The sequence below is a fragment of the Lemur catta genome, chromosome 1 (assembly GCF_020740605.2).
Source record: "Lemur catta isolate mLemCat1 chromosome 1, mLemCat1.pri, whole genome shotgun sequence".
Taxonomy (NCBI): Eukaryota; Metazoa; Chordata; class Mammalia; order Primates; family Lemuridae; genus Lemur; species Lemur catta.
Genome location: NC_059128.1, coordinates 94,936,025 through 94,962,740, shown reverse-complemented (window position 1 = coordinate 94,962,740; position 26,716 = coordinate 94,936,025). Strand labels below are relative to the sequence as shown.

Here is a 26,716-nt window from a genome sequence, read left to right as displayed (position 1 = left end):
GAGAAGGATCGAATTATGTATGAGTCTTCTAAAACCAGAAACCTAAAGGCAGAAATGTGGTTATTATTCCTTTGGAGAGGACAGTTCCAAAGAGAATCTACACTGTTCAGGAGTTCTTTATTAACATTCTAAGTATAAATCTCTGAGGTGATCCGATAAGCAATTTGGGATAGTCTTGTGCAAAAATATTTGAAGCCTATGGAGCTATGATTTTGTTGCACAATGGAAGCACCTGAAGATCCTTAAAAAATACTGACACCTGGCTCCCCCCAGTAGACATTCTGATTTAACTGGGTGAGACCTGGCCATTTTTAAAAATCTGCACCTCCACATTCTAATGTACAGCAAAATTTGGGAACTACTGCTATAGAAAATGGTGTAGTCAAATTTTTCTGCCTTCAAGTCTGGGATTGACAGGAAACAAAAACCCTAAGCCTTTAGTTCTGAGATTTTCTGGGGCTGAATGAAGCGAAGAAAGCACAAAGATGACAAACACTCATCATCCTGGGACCATTTTCACATGACCATGGTATTTTCTCTGCACTGAATTTCAGGCAAAAGTATAATAGAGCCAGTTGAAACCATTATCAAGCAAACATCAATTTGGGAAGTGGTTAGGTAGATGTCAGATGTCGTACTGCTAAAACTGTAAGTAGGAAAAGAACTAGTACAGGGTGGAGAAGTAAGGCCAAAGTGAAACACCCACTAAATGTGAACCACTCTACCCTCAGGCTGTGGGAATGGGAAGGCCCATAGGAACCCTGTAAGATCTGATACAGTTCCTCCTCCCATCTACAGGTTCTTGCACCTTAGAAACTATGCATAAGTGCAACAAAGACTGGTTCACCACACCCTTAAATTGCACAGCCTCCTTTCCCTCTTGCTGTACTGTAGCCATGGTTGGAGGAGGCTGGCTCAGCAGAGGTCATCATGCCGTCGGCTGTCCAGCTGGAGTCACTATCTGAAAACCACTAGCAATAAGAAAGATGGTATCATCTCAATGGGACAGCTTTGAAAAAATACTTGCCTGCAATTGAGAAGGAATCACACTATCCACAGCTTTACTGCTTTATGACCTAGCACGAAAAACGAGGGTAAGAACATGGCTAGGGCTGGCTTACATGAGGCACTTATCTTTTCAGCCTTCTTCAGACAGAGGCTAGAGATGCTGTCGACTGGCTGAAACCTATTTTTCTTTCTAATAACCCCTCCACTTGGCAGTTCCAGGGTTTGTTAACAGAGTAGAACTAAACCACCCTTTGGCTCTCAGTGCCAAGGAAGAGGAAACAGTATTGAAGGAAGAGGGACTCAGTAACAGTTGGGAGTCAGAGGGTTGATGCTCTTCTCCCAGACTGGCTTTGGGAAGCAATGCCTCTCACTGTTCCAGATAATCTTCCTCTCCCCAACTTGTGACAACAATTATTCTGAAATTTTCCCTGGCCCCTGTTATGAGTTGAATTGTGTCCTCCCAAAGATGTGCTGAAGTCCTAACCCTCAGTACCTTAGAATGTGACCTTCTTTGGAAATAGGGTCTTTACAGAGGCAATCAAGATAAGGTCATTAGGATCCAACTTAATCTAATATGACTGGGATCCTTATTAAAAAAAAAAAGTCTAGGTCAGTGGCTCTCAAATAGGATGGGTGGACAACAGTGGTGATGGCTGCAAACCATAATTTCTTAGGGAACTTTTTCACAATAAACACGCCCAAGCTGTATCCTGAACCTGCTGATTCAGAATATGAGTGAGGAATAGCTAACATATATTATAAACAAGCTCCCCAAGTGACCTTAGTGACTTGCTATGATCCCCACCCCCTCCAACTCTCCCTCAGTAACTGAGTAACACTAACTTAAGTAAAAGGATAAAACTTTGGGTCTTCTCCAAATTGATCTATAGATTCAATGTAATCCCAATCAGAATCTCAGCAGGTTGTTTTTCATAAAAATTCACAAGCTAATCCTAAAATTTATACATAAATGAAAAAGGCCAAAAACAGCCAAGGCAATCTTGAAGAAGTACAACAAAGCTGGAAGACTTACACTACAAGATATCAGGATTTATAAAGCTATAGTTATTAAGACAATGTAGTATTTACACAAGAATAGACAAATTTATGAGTGGAACAGAAGAAAGCCCAGAAATAAATCCACACGTTAACTGATTTATGACAAATGTGACACTGCTGTGCAGTGGGGGAAGGATAGTCTTTTAAATAAGGTGCTGGGCCAATTATATATCCATAGGAAAAAAACAGGAATCTTGACTCCCTACTCACACCCTAAATAAAAATCAATTCTAGATAGAAAGTAGATCTAAATATGAAAGGAAAAACAATAAGGCTCTTAGAAAAAAATGTAGGAGAATATCCCCTTCTCATCTTGGGATAGGAAAAACTTTGTTAAACAGGACACAAAAAGCACTAACAATAAAAGAAAAAAAAAAAAAGATAAACTGGACTATATAAAAATGAAGACACCATTAACAGAAAAGGCAAGAAATAGAGTAGAAGGTATTTATAATACATAAATCTAACAAAGGACTCATAACCAGAATATACAAAGAATTCCTACAAACCAATAAGAAAAAGACATACAACCCAATCCAAAAATGGACAAAAGACTTGAACACTTTATAAAAGAGAATTTCCAAATGGCCAAGGAACACATGAAAAGATGTTCAATTTCATTACTCACCAGGAAAATGCAAATTAATACCACAATGAGATACCACTACACACCAACCACAATGGCTAAAATAAAAAAAAGACAAATAAGGTTAAATGTTGGCTAGAATGTAGAGCAACCAGGATTCTAATACATTGGGACTAGGAGTGTAAATTGGTTCAGACATTTTAGGACACTGGCAACAACTATTAAAGTTGATCATATGCATACCTTATGACCTAGGAATTCCAATCCTAAGTATATATGGATAGCAATGTATACATATATTTCCCAAAAGACATGTATTAATACAAGAATTTTCACTGCAGCATTTTTTTATAACAGCGTTGAACTGTAAAACAAACCAAATGCCCATCAACAGCTGAATAAATAAGTAGCAGTATAGTCACATAATGGAATACTATAAAATAATTAGAATAAACAGAGTTCAACTAGATGTAACAACATGGCTGAAATCTCATTGGCATAATGTTGAGCAGCTCAACATTTAAAAAAAAGCACACACTAGCCGGGCGTGGTGGCTGGCACCTGTAATCCTAGCACTTTGGGAGGCCAAGGCGGGCAGATCATTTGAGCTCAGGAGTTGGAGACCAGCCTGAGCAAGAGTGAGACCCCGTCTCTACTAAAAATAGAAAGAAATTAGCTGGACAACTAAAAATATATAGAAAAAATTAGCCGGGCATGGTGGCGCATGCCTGTAGTCCCAGCTACCCGGGAGGCTGAGGCAGGAGGATCGCTTAAGCCCAGGAGTTTGAGGTTGCTGTGAGCTAGGCTGACGCCACGGCACTCTAGCCTGGGCAACAGAGTGAAACTCTGTCGCCAAAAAAAAAAAAAAAAAAAGCACATACTATAATGATCTATTTATATAAAGTTCTAAATGTATAAGAGTCAGAATTGATTGGTGGGGACACTAGCATGAAAGGGGGCTTCTGGGATTTTGGAAATATTGTGTTTCTTCATGTAGGTGTTGGTACCACGTGGTGTGTTCACTTTGGAAATTCAGACATGCACACTTATGATTCATGAACATATTTATATTATTGTTCAGTAAGACCTATTCACATAAAACAAAAACAAAACCTCTGGGTCTGTGACTCCTGTAGATAAATGGCAGGGAGGATAACAAAGTAGGCCGTGCCAGGATCAGCTGAGATGCAGGCTAGTTCTACAGTTCAGTCTGCCCGCCCAACCTCCAGGGCATCACAACAGTCTAGTATCTAATGCAACAGCACCTGAGAGAAAGGGGAGGGTTCCACTTTCTTCATCCATTCTTTCTCCATATTGATACTTGATTCCAGGAGATTTTAAAAACTATTCTAAGGAGTAAGCTAAAAGCTGAAAAGCAGAGAGAAGCTTGGTAAATGGGAAGATGCACAGTATTTCAAATATATTAAATGACTGGGAAATTTTTCAAAAGGTGGGGATAATCACAGTAAAATAAAAGGAATGCAGGTTGTTTACTGAATTAGTTCAGGGTTAAAAATGTCATTTGATTATGAGTTCAATGGGGGTTGAAAATTATTTGATACCAGCCTTTTAGGCTTTTTTAACACACCCTAGAGAGAAAATAGAGTACAACTTGGGGGAGGGGAGACTGCTCAATTTCTCACCATAGCCTTTTTGTCATATAGCTTGTTGCTATGGAGAAGGCCGTGAAGGCAGCAACTAAGGAAAATAAAGGATCTGGCAGGAGTAAGCACAGGGACAGTGGATTAAACAAAAATTCCTTGAGCAATTAGCAAATGGCAGGGCCTATAAATGACACACTTTCCATGTTTTTCCTAACCCCTACATGGACCTGGTTTGCCACTATAATTTAACTCAAATACAGAGATGCCTGAATGGCCTAACAAAGCCTAAGCCTGGCAAACTAAATACAAGGCCATTTAGCAATGCTGCCTCATGCCAGGAGGAATCAGCTACCTACCCACCCTATCCTGGGGAAATTATCTCCAGCTGCCTAAATTATAAAGTTGATGCCTGTGATTTCTTTGTTCTGTAAAGCCTGAGGGAGATGGGATAATGAGGTACCAGAAGAGGTGGAGAACAGCCCTGTGTTTCATAGACTAGAGAGAGGGAGAGTGAGGAAGAGAGAGAGAGAGAAACAGAAAGAGAGAGAGAGAGGGAGAGAGAAACAGAGTTAGTTCGCACTGAAATCATTAAGAGGCTGCAGCGGACTTGGTAGCAACAGCTTGGGAGCAAAGCTCTGCCTGAACTGGTCTGAAACTACTGCCGTGGGAGAAAAGGCTGGTTGCCAAGTTTGTTAATAGCTTCTGCCTGTCATTGTTACAGCACCTTTATCAACAAGGGCAGGGCCAGGACCTGTTTTTAGCAGTGTAAGCCCTGAGACCTGAGGGTTCAACATCTTCCAGCAGATCTCATCACAACCAATGACTAACAAAGACAATTCCCTCTCCTGTCCCGCACAAATGATTACAGAATTGTAAATATCAGAGCTAGAAGGACCACAGAGATCATGTAGTCCAGCCTCCTTTTACAAATGAGGAAACTAAGACTCAAACCAGTTAAATGACCTTATGAGCAGTGCAAGAAAGCACCAATGCTCTCAAATGGGGCCTTTTCCCCTTGGAATCATACATCAAAGCTAAAAAGAGCTAGGGCTAGTGATTAATCCCAGCTTATATACCAGAATTATATTTATTGCCTAGGTATCACTCACTTGAGTTCATAAGTATCAGGAACTAAATTACTTGTTAAAGGCTTTGCTAACAAATAAGTCTGTGTTTGAGACCATCTGAGAGGGTCTTGTTACTGAAATATCAAAAGGATCTCATTTTGAAACAACAACTTTACCTATCTGGCAAGCCCACAGCCTGGCCACCTATAAACTGCCTGACTGTGCTTTGCTATGGAGAGGGAGGAGGTGGGTAAAAGTGCATAACAGGAGGACATCTCTCTCCCTTGGATATTAGTCTATTTTGCAATTTGCAAAATGACACTCAAAAAAGCTTGTGACTGAAATTTTTCCTTAGGGCTTTGGGATTTAAATATCTGACAGTGGGCAGATAACATAATCCACAAGGGTATATAAACACTTACTGCCCTAAAACATCCCCTGGGAGTAAGCTGCTAGGTGGGAAGAATGTGTTGGCTATTGTTTTTGGTGGGGGAGGGGTGGGAGAAAGTAGGTATTGATTTCCCTAATGTTTCCTTTGTGTGGCTGCTGTTGCCATGTGGTGGTCTGTTGCTATGAAGATTTGTGGTGCCAGACAATGGCTGCTAGGCTCTTTATGACTGTGCTATTGGTAGAGCTATTTCTGCAGGAGTCAGGCTAGTTGCAACTGGCTAAGCAGTGGAGAAAGCTTGGTCACTGTGCACCATCTCTCCCCAGGGCAGTGTTGCTTGGGGCAAGACGGAAGGTGAAGGGGCATTAATTATAGCCTATGAGACAAAAAAAATCTGTAGCTGAGTACCACCTTACTTTTTCAGTACAAATACCTAAAATTAGATATTTCATGGTTCACACACATACTTTCCCCTATGTCAGAATCATGCAGAATAAACCAAGGGTAACTACCAAGGTTACCATTTTCATGAAAAGGAAGATTAATGGAGAGCCCTTTCCCTTTAGGGAGAAGGATAAAGACCCACAGGCGGGATCTACAATCAGATGAGGATGAAGAATTGCTGGGACAGGTTCTCGGCAGAGCAACCACAGGCAAACTAACTTCCTGCTAAGCAAAACCACTGCCTATTGCTCTGATAATGAGAAAACTGCAGTCCACAGACCAAAGCACAGGGCTCAACCACAGAGTTTGAAGCAGAGCTGAATGTTCACCTGGGTAACAGGGACCAGAGTACACAGAAGCCACCGTGGGTCTGTTTAGATGTCAGCTACTTACCCTCCCTCTTCATCCTCCCATACAATTACACTTCTTTAGATCTTAGAGTATACACCCGTGTGTGTGTGTGTGTGTGTGTGTGTGTGTGTGTGTGTGTACTTTAAAGATCATCTAGCTCCTGTGCTGCCTACTACTGTAAGCCACTAGTTACACATGGCTATTTAAATTTAAATTAAATAAAATTAAAGATTCAGTCCCTCAGTTCTACTTGCCACACTTCAGTTGTTTAATATCACAGGTGACAAAGCCTACCATTTTGGACAGAACATTTCCATCACAAAAAGTCCTAATAGACAGTGCAGATCTAGCCCAAGTCCCTTTTATAAATTAGAAATCCAAGGACAGGAGAAATTAAAAGACTTACCCAAGATAACACAGCTAACTAAAGGTACAACATGTTCTAGAACCCAACTCTTCTAACTCTAGTTCAGAGATATTTGTACTGTATTACTATGTCTTTATGGCACTATTATTCTTTAAAACAGTTCTTCTCAAATAGTTCCAGACACTCCTAGCTGTTGGAATCAATACACACTGTATACCCCAAGGTAGAGATAGGGATGCACAACCTTCCTATGTTTCCTTGTACGTGTTTATGACAGAACCTTTAACAGGTGTAAAAATTGAAAACTTCCTTTTCCCCACCAAATCATTAAGTCAGAATTCTGTTTTAGAAGACAGGCCAAGCTTATTGCATAGATTTTCATACCGACTGACACATAAGGGAGTCACACACACTTCAGCTTCAGAAGTATGGTTTAAGGCATCACAATTTTCTTTCTGACATTCTTGTAAAAGACCAGTGATATTATAAGAGGAATTATAATTTTAGAGATGTTTATTAATAAGAAGCATTTCCACATGAGGTGGGGGGGGGTTAACCTAGATAAATGAATAGGTTAACTCTCTCACTTTATAAGTAGTCATAATAGAACTCTTTTAAAGCACCTGAATCCTTTTAAAATAAAATTTTACAAAGGGATCTAATGTAAGGCATCCAAAAGTAGAACTGCGGCCTGCCAAGTCAGTACCCTGAACTCTGTTATGACTGCCTCTGAGGTTCCTCCATGCTCAAATTTCTCAGAGTATAACTTTGAACTATTAACTCTGAAAATACCTCAAGGTTCTATCTCTGACTTTAAAAAAAAAAAAAAAAGATAGGGTCTCACTCTGTTGCCCAGGCTGCAGTGCAGTGGCACAATCATAGCTCACTGCCGCATTGAACTCCTGGCCTCAAGCAATCCTCCCACCTCAGCCTCCAGAGTAGCTGGGATTATAGGCATGAACCACCGTACTTGGCTATTTCTCACTTTCATAATTTCAAGAGATTGGTAATGAAAGCTACTATTGATTTAAAAACAAAAAAAGCCAAGCACAGTGGCATACGTTTGTAGTCCTGGCTACTTGGGAGGCTGAGGAGAGAGGCACTATTGAGCCCAGGAGTTTGAGATTAGCCTGGGCAACACAGTGAGACCCTGACTCTAAAACAAAAAACAAACAAAAAACTTAAAAAAAGGGCAAGTATAATATAAAATCTCTCATTACTTATAGTCAATACATAGCAAATGAACCAAAGAGATGTTATTTAAAAATTACCGTTTTTACCTCCAAGGCATAGTCAATTTTATTAATCAAATATTTACTGATTATTTTTTGTGTAAAGAGTGAAAGTCCTGGGAAAATAAAACGATGTATAAAACGCTATTCCTCAGCCATCTTATAGTCGAATAAAGTAGAAAAGACACATAGGAAGGAATCCTAGGTGGAAGCTAGTAAGAATTGGCATCATATTTATGACATTGCAGTCCTAGAAGTGGAGGATAAGGGAGGTGGTACAGAAAAAAATCATATGAATAAGTAATGGCTGAAGACATTCAAAATTTGAAAAAGGACATAAATTTACAGATTCAAGAAACTAAGTGACCCCAAACAAAATAAACCCAAAGAAATATATACTAGACATATGACATATCATAATCAAACTGCTGAAAATGACAAAGAAAGCCTTTAAAAGCTTGACTAACTCAAATGATTATATATTTCTTATCAGAAACCATGGAGGCTAAAAGGTTTTAAAGTGCTGAAAGAAAAGAAGTATAAGCCCAGAATTCTATATCCTTTAGGTGAAATAAATGAAGACATTCTCAGAGTATTCACAGCAACAGATCTGCTGTAAAAGAAATACTAAAAGTTCATCAAATAGAGGGAAACAATAGAGGAACTCTTGGAACATTAGGAATGAGGGAAGAGCAATAGTAATGTTAAATATCTAGGTAAATACAATAAATTATTCTCTTGAGTTCTTTATAGTAAATGATGGTTAAAAGGGAACACATTTTAAAGTTGTTTGATGGGGTTTTCGATGTATAATATTAGATATGATACAAAGGTCAGGGGTTGGCAAACGTTTTCTGTAAAAGGCCAGATAATAAATATTTTTAGCTGGTCTCTTTTACAACTACTCAGTTCTGTCACTGTAGGGCAAAAGCGGCTAAAAATACATAAAATGAATGTGGCTGTGTTCCAATAAAACTTTATTTATGGACATTGAAATTTGAATTCCATATAATTTTCATGACTCACAAATATTCTTGTTTTGATTTTTTCTTGTTTTAATTTTTCTTGATTCTTTTTATCAAGAAAAGATCTTTTTATCATTTATTTTTATCTCCTAAACCATATTAAAATAGGCAATGAACTGTAGTAAGATAACTACAACATAAAGGAGGGAGAGTAAAGGGACTTACATGGTGATAAAATTTCTATATTCCACCTGAGATGGTAAAAATACCAATTTTAAGTAGATTGTGAAACGTTAAACAGAGATCTTATAATCCCTAGAACAATCACTAAAAACTATACAAAGAGATGAAGAGTGAAGAATCAGAGATAAGGTTGGAGGTTGGAGCCTAGAAAATAGGTAGGATGATAATGATGATATAATGATGAAGGTAGGTGTAATGAAGAGAAATAAAGAAGGAAAAAGAAGCAAATTTTTGGAAAAAGATGATTACTCTTTTTTAGACATTTTGAATTTAAGAAATCAACTTCTGATGATGTGCAGGTTCAGCAGTTTGAATGATACTGGGCAAAAGGTCAAGTGTACAGATCAGTTTTGGGTATTGTTCATACCAGGGAGACAGCTGAAGCCACGAATACACAGGAGAGCACTTGCAATAAGAAGGCTGCTGCAGTGACAGCTTTTGGGAGCTGTGACATATGAAACCTATGCAGAACAGGAGAGTGGCAGAGTCTGCTAATTGCTTCCCCCTTTCCTTAATAAGAGCCCCTGTTTTGTGCGGGGGAAGCAATGTATCCAGCAAAAAAGCTACATTTCTTTGCCTTCCTTGCTTACAGGGTAGCCAATAAGATGTAAGCAGAAGTCTTAGGGTATGACTTCTGGGCAAAGTCTTGAAAGAGAACACATTCAAATGGAAGGCAAATGTTTTTTCTTTTCCTTCTTTTTCAAGTCTGGAAAGTAAATGTGATGGCTGGAGCTATAGTAGCAATTTTGCAATAATGAAGTAATTTTAAGGCTCCCAGAACATTGATTACATTGTGAAGTCACCACACCAGCCCTAGACTAACTACCTAGGTCCAGATTCTCTTATATTAAATTATTATTATAATTTCATTTTCTGTCCCTAGCAGCCAAATGCCATTCCTAACTCAACTTTCCTCAACTTTCGCCTATAGTTACACATAGTAAATGGAAAAATATATCGTGGATAAGGCTGCTTTCCTGTAGGGAAGAGATCAGGGCACGAGCTGTTATAGGCCCTATCTAGAGGCCAGTAGGACTGACCTGACCAATATTTCAGCATCCTAAAACCCACCAGAAATTTCTGATCAAATGAATATAAGGAGGAAGAGGAATTGCCACAAAATAAAAGGAATAACCAGTTAGAAAGAAATTAGATTTAGGGAAGTACAGTATGACAAAGGCAAGAGAGGAGACTTAAGAATAAAGAAATAATAAAGCTTCTAAAAGCCTAGGAAGGGCTGGGCACAGTGGTTCACGCCTGTAATCCTAGCACTCTGGGAGACCAAGGCAGGAGGATTGCTTGAGCTGAGGAGTTAGAGACCAGCCTGAGCAAGAGCAAGACCCTGTCTAAACTAAAAATAGAAAAAATTAGCCAGGCATGGTAGCACATGCCTGTAGTTCCAGCTACTTGGGAGGCTGAGGCAGTAGGATCGCTTGAACCTAGGAGTTTGAGGTTGCTGTGAGCTAGGCTGACGCCACGCACCTTTACTCAGGGCAACAGGGTGAGACTCTGTCAATAAATGAATGAATGAATGAATGAAATAAAAGCCTAGGAAGGACTGAGAGAAGACCTTCAGAAAATAATAATTGGTATGGGAAATGTTTTAGTCAAACGGTGGTAGAAGAAATCTGATGACAGGATGTTATACAATAGTGGGTGGGTAAAGAGATTGGAAACAGCAATAGAAGGTAGTGAAGAGAAGGGAGAGGTTGGTAGTTCAAAGGGGTAGCAAGGAAAATATTGTCATTGTATGAAGTGTTGCAGAGAGAAAGAGTTTAAATAGAAGGGGAAGGAAAAAGCAGATAAAATTGATGGTATAAGGTTTCAAAGAATCTTCTGAGTAAGGAGAGAAAAATTATATGATAGGGTAAGAAAATGCATATTAAGGAAGAGATGAGGGCAGCTGGGGAGATTTAAGGTGGGTGGTTTTGATCTTAGTTGTTTAAGAGCATAAAGAGAGAATGAAATAAGTGTGTTGGGGAATGGGAATACAATAGGGAGATGAAGGGACTACTAAGCAGTATTGCAGGCTCAGTTTGTGTAAGCTAACATAACTTCCATCAAAAACAGCTCAGTTGGGGAATTCTTCACTTGTCAGTGTAGGATCAGGAGTTGAAAAATGCGGGGCAGAGATTTCCTGAATTTGAGATTGGTATGGTGTCATGGTTTAAATGTATGCCCCAAAGTTTATGTGTTGGAAACTTAAGTCTCAGTGCAAGAGTGTTGAGAGGTGGGACCTTTAAGAGGAGATTAGGTCATGAGGGCTCTGCCATAACGAATGGATTAATGCTGCTATCATGGGAGTAGGTTCCTGATAAAAGGATGAGTTCCACTCTCTTCCCTCCCCCCTCTCTCACAGGTCCTCTCACCATGTAATGCCTTCTGTCATGTTGTGACACAGCAGGAAGGCCCTCACCACATGCAGTCTATTGATCTTGGACTTCTAGAACTGTGAGTCAAACAAACATCTATTGTTTATAAATTACCCAGTCTGTGGTATTCTGTTACAGCAGCACAAAATGGACTAAGACACAAGGTGAGTACTTTCATTTTAAGATGAAACAAATCTATACAACTATATAATGAAATTTCATCACTGGTATTAATATTTCTCAGTTTCAGTTGATACACGAAACTGTTCATTTTTAAGATGCCATAGTCATCTAGAACTGGATCCATGCTGATTCCATGTGGCAGAGACACAGAAGTCTCTTGATTTCATTCTAGTACTCCTTCCACTGTGCCTCAAATCTTCCATAAAGTACATTTGCCAAAGTAAACTACATCACTAGTGTTTGTCTTCACCTTAGTGCTGCTGTCCAAAAAAGAAAAACTTACAGTATCTCTTAGAATCTTATCTAAAGTCAACCTTGCTTTTCTTTAAAACACCATAGAAGCCAGTAAGCAATTTTGCCTCAGCAAAAGTATGTGGTTTCTTATACACTGTCTCTAGGACTCTGGGTTAAGGTTAAACCTTGTGAACCTGGAATAGACCTGGTACCTGCTATTTTGATTTGAGATGAGGCGGGACAAAGTAAAATCAGATGGAATTAGACCCTTGCATAGTGCTAAGAATAAGTGTCAAAAAAACAAGGAAAACATTCCAGGTGGGTTACACTTGGGTCTTAACAGTCCCAAGGTTGAATGTAGTCATGAAGGACCCCTTGGCCAGGTGTGGAGGCTCATGCCTATAATCCTAGCACTCCGGGAGGCTAAGGCAGGAGGATTGCTTGAGGTCAGGAGTTCAAGATCAGCCGGAGCAAAAGCAAGACCCCGTCTCAACTAAAAATAGAAAATATTAGCCCCGCACGGTGGCTCACACCTATCGTCCCAGGCACTCAGGAAGCTGAGGCAGGAGGATCCCTTGAGCCCAGGAGTTTGAGGTTGCTGTGGGCTAGGCGGACGCCACGGCACTCTAGTCTCACAAAAAAAAAAAAAAAAAAAGGACCTCTTCAGTGCTGACTGAATTATGAATAGCCTAAAAAGAGATGCAATCTGCAGGAATTTCAAAATGCCTCCAAGGCAAGGTTTAAAGTGAGCAACAGGGAGAAAGGGAGAAAGAAAGAAGCAACACTGTAGGACAAGGAGGCAAAGAAACCAGGAATAATTGAGGCCATGACCCCTACAACTGTTCTCAGCAAGGTGGCTCAGTTCTACAGGGACCTCAGTGTCCTCCCTTCCCCTCAGAAACCAATCAATCACAGCTTCTCTCTAAGCTGTAAGGACTTTTCTATTTGAAGATAGTAGTTTGCTGGGCAAAGAGACAGAAGTACAAAAAGTCAAAAAATCTAGAAAGCTGGAAGATGTTTTCTTTTAAAAGTATCTGTATATAGTTCTTATGATTAACTTGAGGACTGATTCAGTACATTAGATCTTATAGATCTCTAGAGAATGATCTTTACAGGAAATCTGTTACCTGAAGATGAAAAGGAATGTGAACCAACTCTGATCCCAATTCAGACCTTCGCCAACTGACAGTTCAGGTGAAGGCCCTCTGGGGTGGCCAGAAAGCAAAGAAAAGTTGAGTATACCACTGCAGAACAATTCTCTTTCCCTTGAGATGAAAGAAAAAAAGAAAGAAGAGAGGTACTAAGCCTTGAAACACAATACAGTAAATGGGAGAAAACCTGGTATTCAAAAGTAGAACTAAACATCTTGCAGATTTTAGATAAATGAGAGTGATCTCAAACTCGGTGAAAGCAGTATTTATTCTGAGTTTCAGAGAAAGTGTAGAATTTTGGAAAGTATTCTGACACAATTCCTAAGTTCAAGCAATACTGTAATATCTGTTAGATATACATTAACACAGGTCCGCAAATGACAATGACGTGGATGTATGCATTCATCCTAATATTTTTGAGAGCCTACTATAGGTGCCAGCTATTAAGTACTGTGGATAAAATGGTGAACAAATCAGAGTCCCTAATCTCACAGAATTTCTAAAACAGTGGAAGAGACAGCCATTAATAGAAAAATCACACAATTATAAACCGAGTTGCAAACTGTGATGTGTGCTGTGAAATAAAATATATGGTACCCTAAGAGTGCATAACAGGGGAACCTGGTAATAGGCTGCCTGTGAAACCTGACAAGAGAGCCTTGCATAGCAAATGATTTATGACGACAACAACAACAACAAAATCTGTGTTAACATCCCCCTGGCAGGGAGGGACAAAAGGTATTTTTAGATAAAAAGGTATTCATTGTCCTCAGGAGAGTGAAAGGGTTAGCTTCACTCTCTCAAAAAGTTTTTGTTAGGTTCACATGTACAAAAAATATCTTGCCCTTGGAGAAAAGTCAACATCATAAAGATGGGTAGAACAAATAGGCAGGAAATCGATGTCTTCTAGCTTCAATATATTGAGACAAGAGGCTCTGAAGGTTGCTTGGTGGCACAGAAATGTGGTCTGGATATGTTCATCATTTTAACAGACTATGTGGCTATTCAGACATTTGGCCATAAGCAGATGACATTTTAAAAATCAGATAGCCACTTTGTGATTTCCAGATTGTAAATTGTATGCACATATCCAGAGTCAACCTCTCTGCTCTATCTTCTCTGGATCAGTTTCCACCACCCTGGCACATAATAAAACCTCATTAGCAATGTTATTCTGAAAGCTGAAGATTTTACTATATCCCTAATGCTGAGAAAGCCAAGAACATAGAGTTTTTAACCTGTAACACATCAGCACCTACTGCATGGTGAACTTTAAATAAATGCTGAATGACAAAATATTCAGGGGAACAGACCAGAATGAAATGCCTGATTTTCTATGGGCAGACTGACAAGATAGCTCTGTGATAATCAGAGATAATTAGCTGTGCTCCTCTGAGCCTCTAAACTCCTCAGAGTGAGGACATTTTGAAAGTCTGGTTACTGATGCAGAGACATGATGGGACTCTGAGGCCCAGCCTCTCTAACTACACATACTTTGACAAGGACTTGGATTCTTTATAAAAAGAATGTGCTGAAACCAAATTGCCACCAGATGTTACCAAAAGATCTGAAATACCTGGTTAAGTCCCTTTGCTCTTTTTCAGGTTTATGAACTTCCAAAGCAGAAGAGATTTTGTTCTCAGGGGTAAAAGGAACATATAAGAAGTCTGGATGGTAGCCTTGGGCAGCAGTAACCTACCGTGAACCAACTGCTTAGTGGATGCCTGAAAATAAGACCATGTAAACATTTCCCTGTTGCCCTGGCCTGTAAACTGTACTAAGTGACAGACATGAAACGGAGAGGTGGCTGGGCAATAAAGCAACCAGTGGGAAGAAGGAGCTGGCTGCACCTCTAGGTGTTAAAAAAAAAAAGGCAAGAGCTGCATATTCAATAAGTCAACATTAAGTCAATTTGAGAGTGACTGTTCTCCATTCCCTTGACTCCCTCAGCTGCCCTTTTACACTTTTTCTCTTCAAGCCTGACCCAAAATTTCATTAATAATCTAAATCTCCCATATAAAATGATAGAAGGGGTAAAGAGAGCATAGAAACAGTTTGAATTACCTGGCCAGCATCTATCAGAAGACTGTTAAGTACCAGGGCCAACACTGTTGAATAGCTATGAAGGGGAGATAATTAATCTAAAAAACTGGCATTAGCAATCTTTAGAAGCTGGGAGATTTTGCTAAGAAGTTTGTTAAACCTAAATCCTCTGTGTGGGTTATTGCCAGCAGGCTGTGGACACTTGAGACTCCTAATAAACACTTGGCAGCATTTACAACAACAAGCCCCTATTGGCTCCTCTGCCGAAGCAGGATGAGAAGGGATGGAAAAGCTACACATCACACTTACCATCTTCTGTTTCCTGCCACACAATGCCTTCGAGGTTGACGCTGGTTCCAGGTTCACAGGGGCCCAGGCACTCAGGCTCTGTGGCTAGAGCCACATCACATGTGTTGACCCCGACTGATCGGGTACGAACCATGATCTGCTCACAGGGAGATGAGATGTCATTATTGACCACTGGCACCAAAAGGTGCAGTGGCAGCACTGCTGGCGTGGAGACAGGGGACTCCATCTGTGGGGAAAGAGAAAGTAGTAGCTGAGTTGCAGGGAGAACATTTGGAGGAAACACCTTTTCTATATTTAATCTAGTCCTACATCCTTTCCTGTCGGAGTGCAGAGGGCTCTAAATATAAGACTTTGGTCCTTCCTTTCAAGTTCTAGCTCATGATACCACTACAAATCTAGTGGTTTAGATGAGAGCATTCTGTGCTAGGAGAAGCTCTATCTCTTATTAATGATCTTCCTGATAAACTGTGCCCAGCTAAAAGTAATTTTTTTAAAAAAAGAGTTCTATTTTTTTCTCATCTCATTTAAAAATCTCTAGTGAAAAAGAATCAGGGCCAGATTTCAATATTATCAGAGCACATAGACTGATGAGAAAGAAAAGGCCCAGCTTCTGAGGCATGTTCTATTGCGCACCACTATGCTTCCTACCAATCTATTAATAGCATCCAATAAATAGTATAATAGTTAGGTATAAAATCCATGAATATGGATGGGGATAAAGAGAGGAAGCAATGTCCAGATCCTAGGAATGCCATGATTCTTAATGATCCTAGGTGCTTTAATAAATCTTTAGCTAGAAGGAAATTTACTTAAAAGTTATAGGAGGGCTGGAAGCAACACTGTCAGGGTTTCTAACCCTCAGAGACTATTGCAGTGATTAGTTAATAAGAATGGTATCTCAGAGTATGACTCTAACATCAAATTTATCTGTAAGAAACAGGAGGTGCTGTTGCTATCTAGAAGCCAATCCATAGCAATCCATAGCAGTCCGAAGATTCAGCTGATTATGCACACACAGACAGTCAAACACCAGCAATCTACCTCCAAAACTAGAACCTCTCACTAGAGTGTAATTGTTCCAAGAAGAATGCAACACATCCAGAGACAAAATAAAAGTTGTAATGAAGCTGGTGATGATCCCTTAACTCTTTGAGCCTAAAGTGCCCAAATCCTAAATGAGCATAATGTTTTGCACACACAAGTGCTCCCCTGGAGGCCAGGAGGAAGCTATGCTACTTACAAGGCACTCAATACACACACTGGCTGATTTCCTCTGAAGATTAAGTATGATACCAATCAGCAGACCTAGAAAATGAGAGTCAAGGATTGGAACCCTCTTCTTTTTGTGAAAGATTTTTCAGTCCCGGTTAAATGTAGTCCTTGAATAGAGACATTCAGAGAAAACCACACATACATCCATAATCTAAGCTGCTGAACAGCTCTGCAATAGAACTCCAGTTCGGGGATAATTTACTGCATGACTGCCACTCTACCTATAATCCATCTCCCTTCCCCCAACACAAACACATACATACACCTTTCTAACCTTGAAAACTAGTCTAGAAGCTGAGTTCTGGGTACTGCATCCATTCTCTACAGCTGGCTCTGACTTCTTGGCTTAGAAAGCCATCATTATTTGCAGATCATCACTGTCAGAGTCCAGAGAATGCTCATACTCTGATTCTGATTAATTCGGGTCCACGAAGAGCTGCCGAAACATCCTTATCGGCTTATTGACTCACACTCTCACACACACCCTTATACTTTCCTAACTCTACCTTTTTCATAAAATGGAATGGAAGCAGAAGCCTATATAATGAATGTTCTACATTTATGATAAATGCCAAAAGGCATTTTTCCTCTTTTGAAAATCAGGCACTCACAATTTAATTTGGCAACATTGGGATGTGACAGATCCAGGAAAGACCATTTAAAATTTCTGCGTATTGATTTGAAGGTAAAAACAACATAGAAAAAGTAAACTGGAACCTCCCCTACTATTCCTCTGTAGGGCTGGAATCTGGCTCTAATCCTTAAGCTCTTTCAGGAATGCTGTAAGAAACCTTTGAGAGTCATTAGAAAGAGGAAATTAGAGACAGAGTAAAATATCATCTCTACTCTTGGCCTTACCTCTGTTTCTTTGTTCTTTCTCTTAGAGAAGAACTGAGACAGAAGCAATTTCACAGTCAGTATGTACATTTCCTTTACTTAGTGTTTAGTCCCTTTCTATACTTTCTTCTAATAGCAAAAGAAATTCTTTCAAGGTCCTCTTTCTTGGACACAGACATTGGACTGAACCTTCTAGGTCACTCCCATGAACTTTCTGATTGCCTTGCTTGTGCATGTCCTATTGCCAATTTGTTTCACAGCTGAGGAAGCAATTCCAGGCAGAGAAGGAGATAAGTCCCCAGTGGGACACCTACACACTCAGTCATCAAGGAAAGCTCTTTTCTGGAAGTGGTTTTATTTCCTGCTAGGTTATTCAGTGCTCCTGGGAGGCCAGGAGGAAAGATACGCTACTATATTCTATATAAAGCCAAGCCCCCCCAGTTCTGCACTGAGAAATCCAGAAAACAACACCTAAGATGTAAATTGGAAACACTGCTCTTGCAGTTAAACAGTTTGCCAGATTAAATCCTGCTACAGAACAAATGAAGAGAAAACACTTCAGCTGGACTGATTACTAAGAATAACAGAACTGACTCATACACTCGAGGAGCTGATTAATATGTATGCACCAAATTACCCTTACTGATCAGTTACTAGGTAGAGTTCAGGATCTCTGTATGAGGATGACTTTATTTAATTATTTAATTAATTAAAAGCAATGTTTAGGGGTGGGAAAAAGTGAAGAAATCCATCTATGGCTTTGAAACTATTCAGTTTCCTTCTACTTTGCAACAGAAATCTGAGGAGAGATCACAGAGCAGCACAATAGTGTTTAATTACAGCTCCAGCTCTGCTAATTACTATTTGGTCACATCTATAACCTACATTAAGCCATACTGCATAATAAGCAGCTCTGTGATATTCATCTAATAACCTAGGTGGCTTTACAGGATTTCTTATTCTACTATTCATTGCAACAAACATAGCTTCATTTATCACTCTCCAGGAGAAGATAAAAATCAGAAAAGGACTCATTTTACCATCTTTTTCATATGCTCAGGATACAAGAGCAAGGATTGTCAGAAGATTGGTCCCATCAGGGAAAATAAGGAATAGGAATATAAAAACGTTCAGGTCATTAAATGCCTTAATAACCACAACAACAACTAAAATTAGGCCAATGCTCAGTCTCTAATATACTAAAAAGTTCCACCATGGCTCTTGGGGCTCAGTTTACTAGAGAAGTAAACAATAGAACAAACACAAAAGTTAAAAGAGAGTCACCTTCAGATATTAGTTTAATAGCACCTATTAAGGATCTGACTGCTGATAGGCAGGTGACACAGAAATGGGGATTGCAGAGAAGAATAAAGAAAGGCCAGAGTCATTAATCTCCCCACAAGAAGTAATTATACACTGACTTCAACTGTCTCCCACACCTGAGAGGCATGGATGGAGAAAAATCTTCAAGGCTGCAACATAATTTTAGGAGAGAAGATACACTAAAGAAATATTTGAGGCCAGGCGTGGTGGCTCACGCCTGTAATCCTAGCACTCTGGGAGGCCGAGGCGGGTGGATCGCTCGAGGTCAGGAGTTCGAGACCAGCCTGAGCGAGACCCGTCTCCACTAAAAATAGAAATAAATTATCTGGCCAACTAAAATATATATAGAAAAAAATTAGCCAGGCATGGTGGCGCATGCCTGTAGTCCCAGCTACTCGGGAGGCTGAGGCAGAAGGATCACTTAAGCCCAGGAGTTTGAGGTTGCTGTGAGCTAGGCTGACGACACGGCACTCTAGCCCAGGCAACAAAGTGAGACTCTGTCTCAAAAAAAAGAAATATTTAGGACAGACTTTTGCCTTAGTTTCATAATCTGAGTCTCATATCTTCACCTTCACAGTTGAAAGGCAGAAAGGAAGTTAGTTCTACTGATAACTGCAATAGTTCTAAGAAACTCCCTTTCCCTCAAGAATGAAAAGATAATTGGGGATAATGGTTAGATAAATATTCAGATTTATTTGGAATAATCAGATAAGACTGTATAGAAAGTAGAATGTCATTAAATACACTAAATACTATATTAATAAGGTGTTATCTTTCTCAATAATCTCAAATGTCCTTTGAGATTTTACAGTGACTCAGCATCAGCAATTCTAATAGTAACATAGGTGCACAGGGCAGAGGGATTAAAAAGACTTACTTATTGATACATGGACAAACACATAAATACCCCCCTCCCCTGCCAAGGTATATAAAACTTGATTTGCTCACCAAGTGTTTACTGTGGCTTATTAAAAATAGCAGGTAATTTAAAAATCCCATTTATCTATTATTTATTATGTTTTTTGTCACTCAAACTAAAATACAGAGAAAAAAATTCCACAATTTTTTTTTTTTTTTTACAAGACGGGGTCTCGCTCTTGCTCAGGCTGATCTTGAACTCCTGAACTGACCTCGATCGATCCTCCCGTCTCGGCCTCCCTGAGTGCTAGGATTACAGGTGTGAGGCACTGCGCCCGGCCAAAAATTCCTCAATTATTTGAACCAGTTTCTGATGACTGGAATTTTGAGACAAAGTAAGTTTACATCATTGTTTTCCAATTAATTAAGGGTTATTTTTGCTTATTCTGAAAAATCAGCAATTCCTTGTCATGAGAAACTGATAGTTAGAAATCATGGAAAATTGAGGATGGAGGGAGAAATCTGAATGCCTCCTTTCCACAAATTCTTATCAGAATGCAACAGAATATCCTGAGTAAATCCCCAATCATAAGATTTAACTATTAGTGGAGAAAATCCAGCACCTTTCCAAACACTAAGCACATACACTTGTACCTTGCTTCCCCCACCTCCTTTTTTTTTTTTTTTTTTAAAAAGTCTCCTGGTCTGCTGAGCTTCCAGATTTCACTTAGGCTGCTTTGAAAAAGAATTTGACTGTAACTCTATTTCCAAAACATCTTGTAGCAGAAGGTAACAAGGAAAAAGAAAGATACAGCAGGTGGCAACACAACCAGTCTTCAAATAGTTCTTAGAAGCTACATATTCTATTATTCACAGAAGACTTACTTTAGCACTTAATTTTAACCAGTCAGCACCTGGTCAAGGTCAGCAGTGAAAGCTGTTCCAGTGTGCACCAGAAAATGCAAGTGCAGTGAACCTATAATTTGAAGACTGCAGTCTGTAGTGTGTTCTCCTGTAGTGATCCCTATATGGGCTCAGGCTCAGACCCTAAAGTCCTTTTCTGGTAAAGAGAAAAAAAATAGCAGATCAAGTCTGTTTAAATTCCCTGCATGTGTGAATGGATAAATTATGCATGAAATTTAACAATGAGAAAAAAATCTCATATGCAAAATCAGTGCACAACACAAATTACATGGCAGTGTCCATTACTGTGGCAAAGCATTTTTTTAAAAAAATCTATTTATTTATTTTTTTTTCAGAGATGGGAGTCTTGCCATGTTGCTAAGGCTGGTCTCAAACTTCTGGCCTCAAGCAATCCTCCCGCCTCAAATTCCCAGAGTTCTGGGATTACAGATGTAAATCACTGAGCCCAACCATGGCAAAGGCTATTACTGAATGAAGCATCTCCACTGCTCCTTCCTAAGTCTTTTCACCCTACAATCTCCTTCCTGCTTGAAATTCACATTTTCCTTCAGCAAAGCTATTAACTTTGCAGCTGATGAGTGATGATAGAGACCTAAGTACTCCCTCTGAAGCTGACTATTTTTGTCACAGAAGGTTGATGATCCCTCCCATTCCTGTATCATTCCAAGGGAAGCACTACAATTTGTTTACCCAAAACAAGGAACTTCTGCAACTATTTCCTTTCCTGAACATCCCTCTTTTATTTACTTTCACAAATGCATTTTGTAAAAAGTCAAGTCTTGAGTATGTCACATCTCCATTCTTTTATTCCTCAGGATATAAAAACAAACCAGCAAACAAAATAAATAAAAAATAACCCGCAATCCCAACAAAGTTAACAGAAAGCTTAAAGCCTTTTCCCGAATCATTCAGAATCACAGATGTCAGAAGAAGTCTTAAAACAGTGATTCCTAGGCCAGCTCGCACAAGCCTATTAACCTATAATACGGCTGGACCAAACTGTACTACAAAACTAATGAATCTCATTCATGTTGATAATCCTATGAGACAACATGAGAATTCTAAATTGAGACATCACAAACCACATCTTGCACTGCTGTAGCTTAGGAAAAAGAAATGGGATGATTCTCTCGGCTCTAAGCCAGCTGTTCTCAAACTTTTGGGTCATGGAAATCCTTAAAAATTGAGAGCCTTAAAGAGTTTTTGTTTATGTAGGCTGTTTCTATTGATATTTAATATATTAGAAATTAAAACTAAAAGATAAAATTAATAATTTTGAAATAGCAAAATTAGAGACAGAGAACTGATTAGTAGTTGCCAGGGATTAGGGCTGGGGACAGGGGAAGTGGAAGAGTCAGTTGAATGTGGTTATATAAGGGCAACACAGAGAGCCTCATGGTGATGCAGCTGTTCTGTATCTTGACTGGGTGGTGAACACACAAACCTACACATCACAAAATTGCATGGAACTAAAATGCGCATGTGTGCGCGCACACCCACACCCATACCCACACCCCCACCCCCACCCACCCACACACACACACCCCTCGGTACCAGTAAAATGGGGAAAATCTGAACAAGATGGGTGATTGCATCAATGTCAACATTCTGGTTTGATACTGTACTATAGTTTTGCAAGATATTACCATTGAGGAAAACTAGGTAAAGGGTACATGAAATCTCTCTGTAGTATTTATTACAATTACAATTATCTCAAATAAAAAGATTAATAAAAAAATTGAGGACCCCCAAAGAACTTTTATTTATGTGAGAGATATATACTCATATGTACCACTAGAATTAAAACAGAAAAATTTAGTGTATTAACTTATTTAAAATAACATTAAAAACCTATTACATATTAACATATGTAACAGTTTAAATAAAAAAGATCATTTTCCAAAAGAAAGAAAAAAAGAGAAGAGTGCTTTCTGAAAACATTTTTACAAATCTCCATAATGGCTGGTTTAATATTAATAGAAGACAGCTGGATTCTCATGTCTGTTTCTGCATTCAATCTGCTGGTGAAATGTTTTGGTTGAAGTATATAAAGAAAATTGGCATCACACAGAATATATATGGTACAGACATATATATATATAAAATATATATCATATAATATGTGTGTGTGCATTTTTTATGTTTTTTACGGACAAAATAATATACAGAATGTTTGTACTCAATAATCTTTTCAGATAATTGGATATTTTTCTTTGATATGATACCAAAACTCAGCAAGTGATAGTTCTTAAAGGTTACAAAGGTTAGTGGCAATGTGGAATCTGAAACTGTATCAATCAACTTCCTGTACGTTGTTATAATACAGTAAAATCCATTGGTCCATCTTGTACTTTGAATGTTTCTTTTATCCATGAGTGATTTTTTAACATATATTGGTCAATAGGAAAATATTGCTTCACTGAGTTATACAACTCTTTCAAATATTGAAATACTTCATTAATATCAAAAAGTTATATTCATAATATTGTCTCTGATCTCATCAGCAAAGACTTTAGGCACTGGTAAACTGTCAGCTCACAGAGGGACAGATACAAGTTTTCCAACTTGTAATTTTTGCTTGAAAGCTCAAGTTTTATCATTAAGAAATATTATCAGTTGTTTTCCTTGAAGTAACAGGCTCATTTCATTCATCTTCAGGAAAATGTCTGCCAAACAACCAAGTCTGAGTAATTATAATTTGTCAGTTATTCTAAATAAAAATGGCATTCCATGAAAAAACTGGCTAGTTCGGCTCACAATTCAATTGCACAAGTGCTTTTCCTAGAGACAAACATTGTTCTTTGGCATGTAGCGGAAGTGCCTTATGTATACTTCCCATTTTGTCACAAAGAATGTAAAATGACATGTATCCAAAGGTTGTGATTTAATAAAATAATTTTTACTACATTTTTAAGCACATTTAAAAACGAAACTGTCTTTTAATTTTTTAAATCTTTCACTTCGAGCATAAAGTGGTAAAGAATGTCCTGTAATCCCAGCAACTTGAGAGGCTGATGCAGGAGGGATCACTTGAGGCCAGGAGCTTGGAGGAGCCTGGGCAACAGAGTGAGACCCCTCCCCCATCTCTATAATCAATCAATAAGAAAAAAATAGCTGGGCATGGTGGTGAATACCTGTAGTCTTAGCTACTTGGTAAACTAGGGCAGGAGAAGCACTTGAGCCCCGGAGTTCAAGGTGGCAGTGTGCAATGATCATGTCACTGTGCTCCAGCCTGGCCGACAGAGTGAGACTTTTGTCTCTTTAAAGATGGCTACTAATACAATTTGGTGTCACTGCCTTGATTCTGTGCCAAGATGCCAGCCATCTACCCACCATTGCTTTTGCACCAGTAGTGCAAACGTCAACAGAGTGAAAAAGGCAAATTAGTATTATCAAGAAAATAGTTTTGACCTTATAGAACCCCTAAAAAGTCTTAGGAATACCTAAGGGTGTGAGGGTTACATTTTGAGAACCAATCAAATTTGTGATCTGGGATTGGAGAAGAGATCAACTTCCCCAGAAGCATATGCCCACCTGATTCCTAAATAAAACCTGGATTCTGGTAGGAAGGAAGCAGAGGGAGATTGCCTATTCAGTAGGCAAACAATAGTTTTTGCCACAACATGGCAATTTGAAAGGAAGGGTGAAGGAAAAAAGACAAGGAAGCAGAGAAAATTGTTAATAAGAGTAGGGTAGGAAAGAGTGCTCCTAAGATTTATAGACTAAGGACTAAGTTAGGGATGCTTACAAGTTAGATGTTAATAAATTTCAGCAACTGAGTGATAAGCAGATATTCAAAAAAACTGGGAGAATGAGAAATGTCCATCAATTACTGATAAAATTGACCCTTACCCATGGCAGGGGGAGGGAGACTCATTCTTTCCAGGGCCTATTTGTTTTGGAATTGCCAAGGATAAATAAGACTTCTCTGAAATTATAATTTAGTAATTCAGAAATTAAACATGCTATTATCTAAAAGAAATTTTAAAACAGTTCTTAATGAACCAGGAGCTATCACTTCCTACAAAAGCCTTCCTTGTCCTTGCCATTTAAGCTAAAGGTATAGAGGTAAAATTTCAAAATGGTATGATGGGTGTTGTACAGTATGGGTTAACTCCTGATTATGGACACCTTAGCAACCATAGCACTGCTGAACCAAGTAGGAAATGGGCATGTGTTTAGATAGGATCCCATGCCCAAGTGTTTTCTAGGTAATTTTGTGTTGGAGAAGGTCCCAGAATATTCATTGATTTGTGTAACTTCCATATAAGACTTATGGATTTGACAGGAAATAATAGGTGATTCTGATGAAAGGTCAGTCTACCTAAAGAATGCACCTTAAACAGCAAAGCAGACTGGTGTTCCTAGAGAGCACGTTTATATATTTTATATCATGTATATGTTCTTAAAAGAATACGCATAAACAAAATCACAGCACCACAGTATGGAAGAAACTGAAAGACCATCTAACTAACCTCTCAAGGAAGAATATTTTCTATAATAGATAGTCATATAACTTCTATTAGAACTCTACCTCCACCTGCCCAGGTGGGTGGAGAAAACAACCCTTATTTTATTAGTGTGACTGAAAAGATTACGTGCTATAACATATATCAAGTGCCTAGCCATGTGCTTACAGTGTTCTGGCAATCTCACATGATAGCCATTATTATCTCTGCTAAGAGTCAAGTCATTCTTGAAAGCTCATATTGAGTTTCACATCCATTAAAGTCCCCCAGATCTTTTTCTACTCAAATTTTAACCAACCAGATTTCCTAAATGTCTGTACTTTTATACCTGATTATTTTTGACTTAAAAATATATACCACAGACAAAGGATATAGAGTGAAAAGATTCTCTCCCATCCCTGACACTCAGTTTCTTTTCCCAGAAGCAACCAGTGTGATGTACCTTCCCTTTATCCTTTTTATACAAATGATAGTGTACTATATACATTGTTCTGCACCTTGTTTGTTCATGTAACAAAAATGTAAGTAACTGTTTTAAACTTTAAATGCTAATATTCCTAAAGGACAGACTGGTTGAAATCTCAGTTCCATGTAACCATAGAGCCTGGTCAAGACAAAAAAAAAAAAGAAAGAAAGAAAGAAAGAAATTTCAGCTCTATTACTTAATAGCTGGGTGACTACTAATACATTATGCAACCTTTCAGAGCCTCAATTTCCTCTTCTGTAAAATAAAACAATCAAAGATACCTACCTACATTTCATAAGGTCATCGTAGTGATTAACTAATTGTAAAGTGCTTAGTATACAGTACTTAGCTATACACAGTAAAAGTTCATTAAATATTAGCCAATAATAATAGCAATAATATCTTATTAATTTAATTTCATCTTTCCAGTGTCTTGTGACATTGCTAATCTGTATTTAGGCATTTAGTGCTTGAGCTATCCATCTGTTGTGTTTCATGGTAGTACAGTTTTGATTTTTCATCATGATTTCCCTCCCCTCTTCTGGTAAAGGACATCTTTTTCCTGTGGGAAATCCATTCCTCTGACCTCACTCCACTACAAGGAGCCTAGATTTATCAAGACTATATGAAATAGGCTCTCCACAAGCTATACAGAATCTTCCTTTCTTTGATACCTTACACTAGAAGGACTCATTAAATCTGGAGTTGTCAGAGGCCATTTTGCCTGACATATGAAGAAGGCTTGCTTAAGAGCCCCTACCTAAAACTAATAACCTCCATTCCTGAGAACCTACACACTCCTTGTTTGTTTAAACTAGCTTGCACCAGATTTCTATCACAACTGAAATAGCCCTGACCACTGTATCACCCCCCAATTTATTTACTCACAAATTTATACACATACATTTTATTTAGTCACTGAAATTATAAGAGAAATGTTGAACACTACTGGACCAAAGGC

General features: G+C 38.8%; 1 protein-coding gene across 4 annotated transcripts in view; it reads right to left on the bottom strand.

Annotated features, from left to right (window-relative positions):
• Window positions 1-26,716, bottom strand: part of ZNF609 (zinc finger protein 609) — a 201,907-nt gene that overhangs the window by 37,878 nt on the left and 137,313 nt on the right. For all 4 annotated transcript variants that reach the window (XM_045540922.1, XM_045540920.1, XM_045540919.1 and 1 more), the window contains exon 3: window positions 15,607-15,832. In XM_045540922.1, coding sequence (XP_045396878.1) covers window positions 15,607-15,832 — 226 coding nt within the window. The remainder of the gene's footprint in view (window positions 1-15,606; window positions 15,833-26,716) is intronic.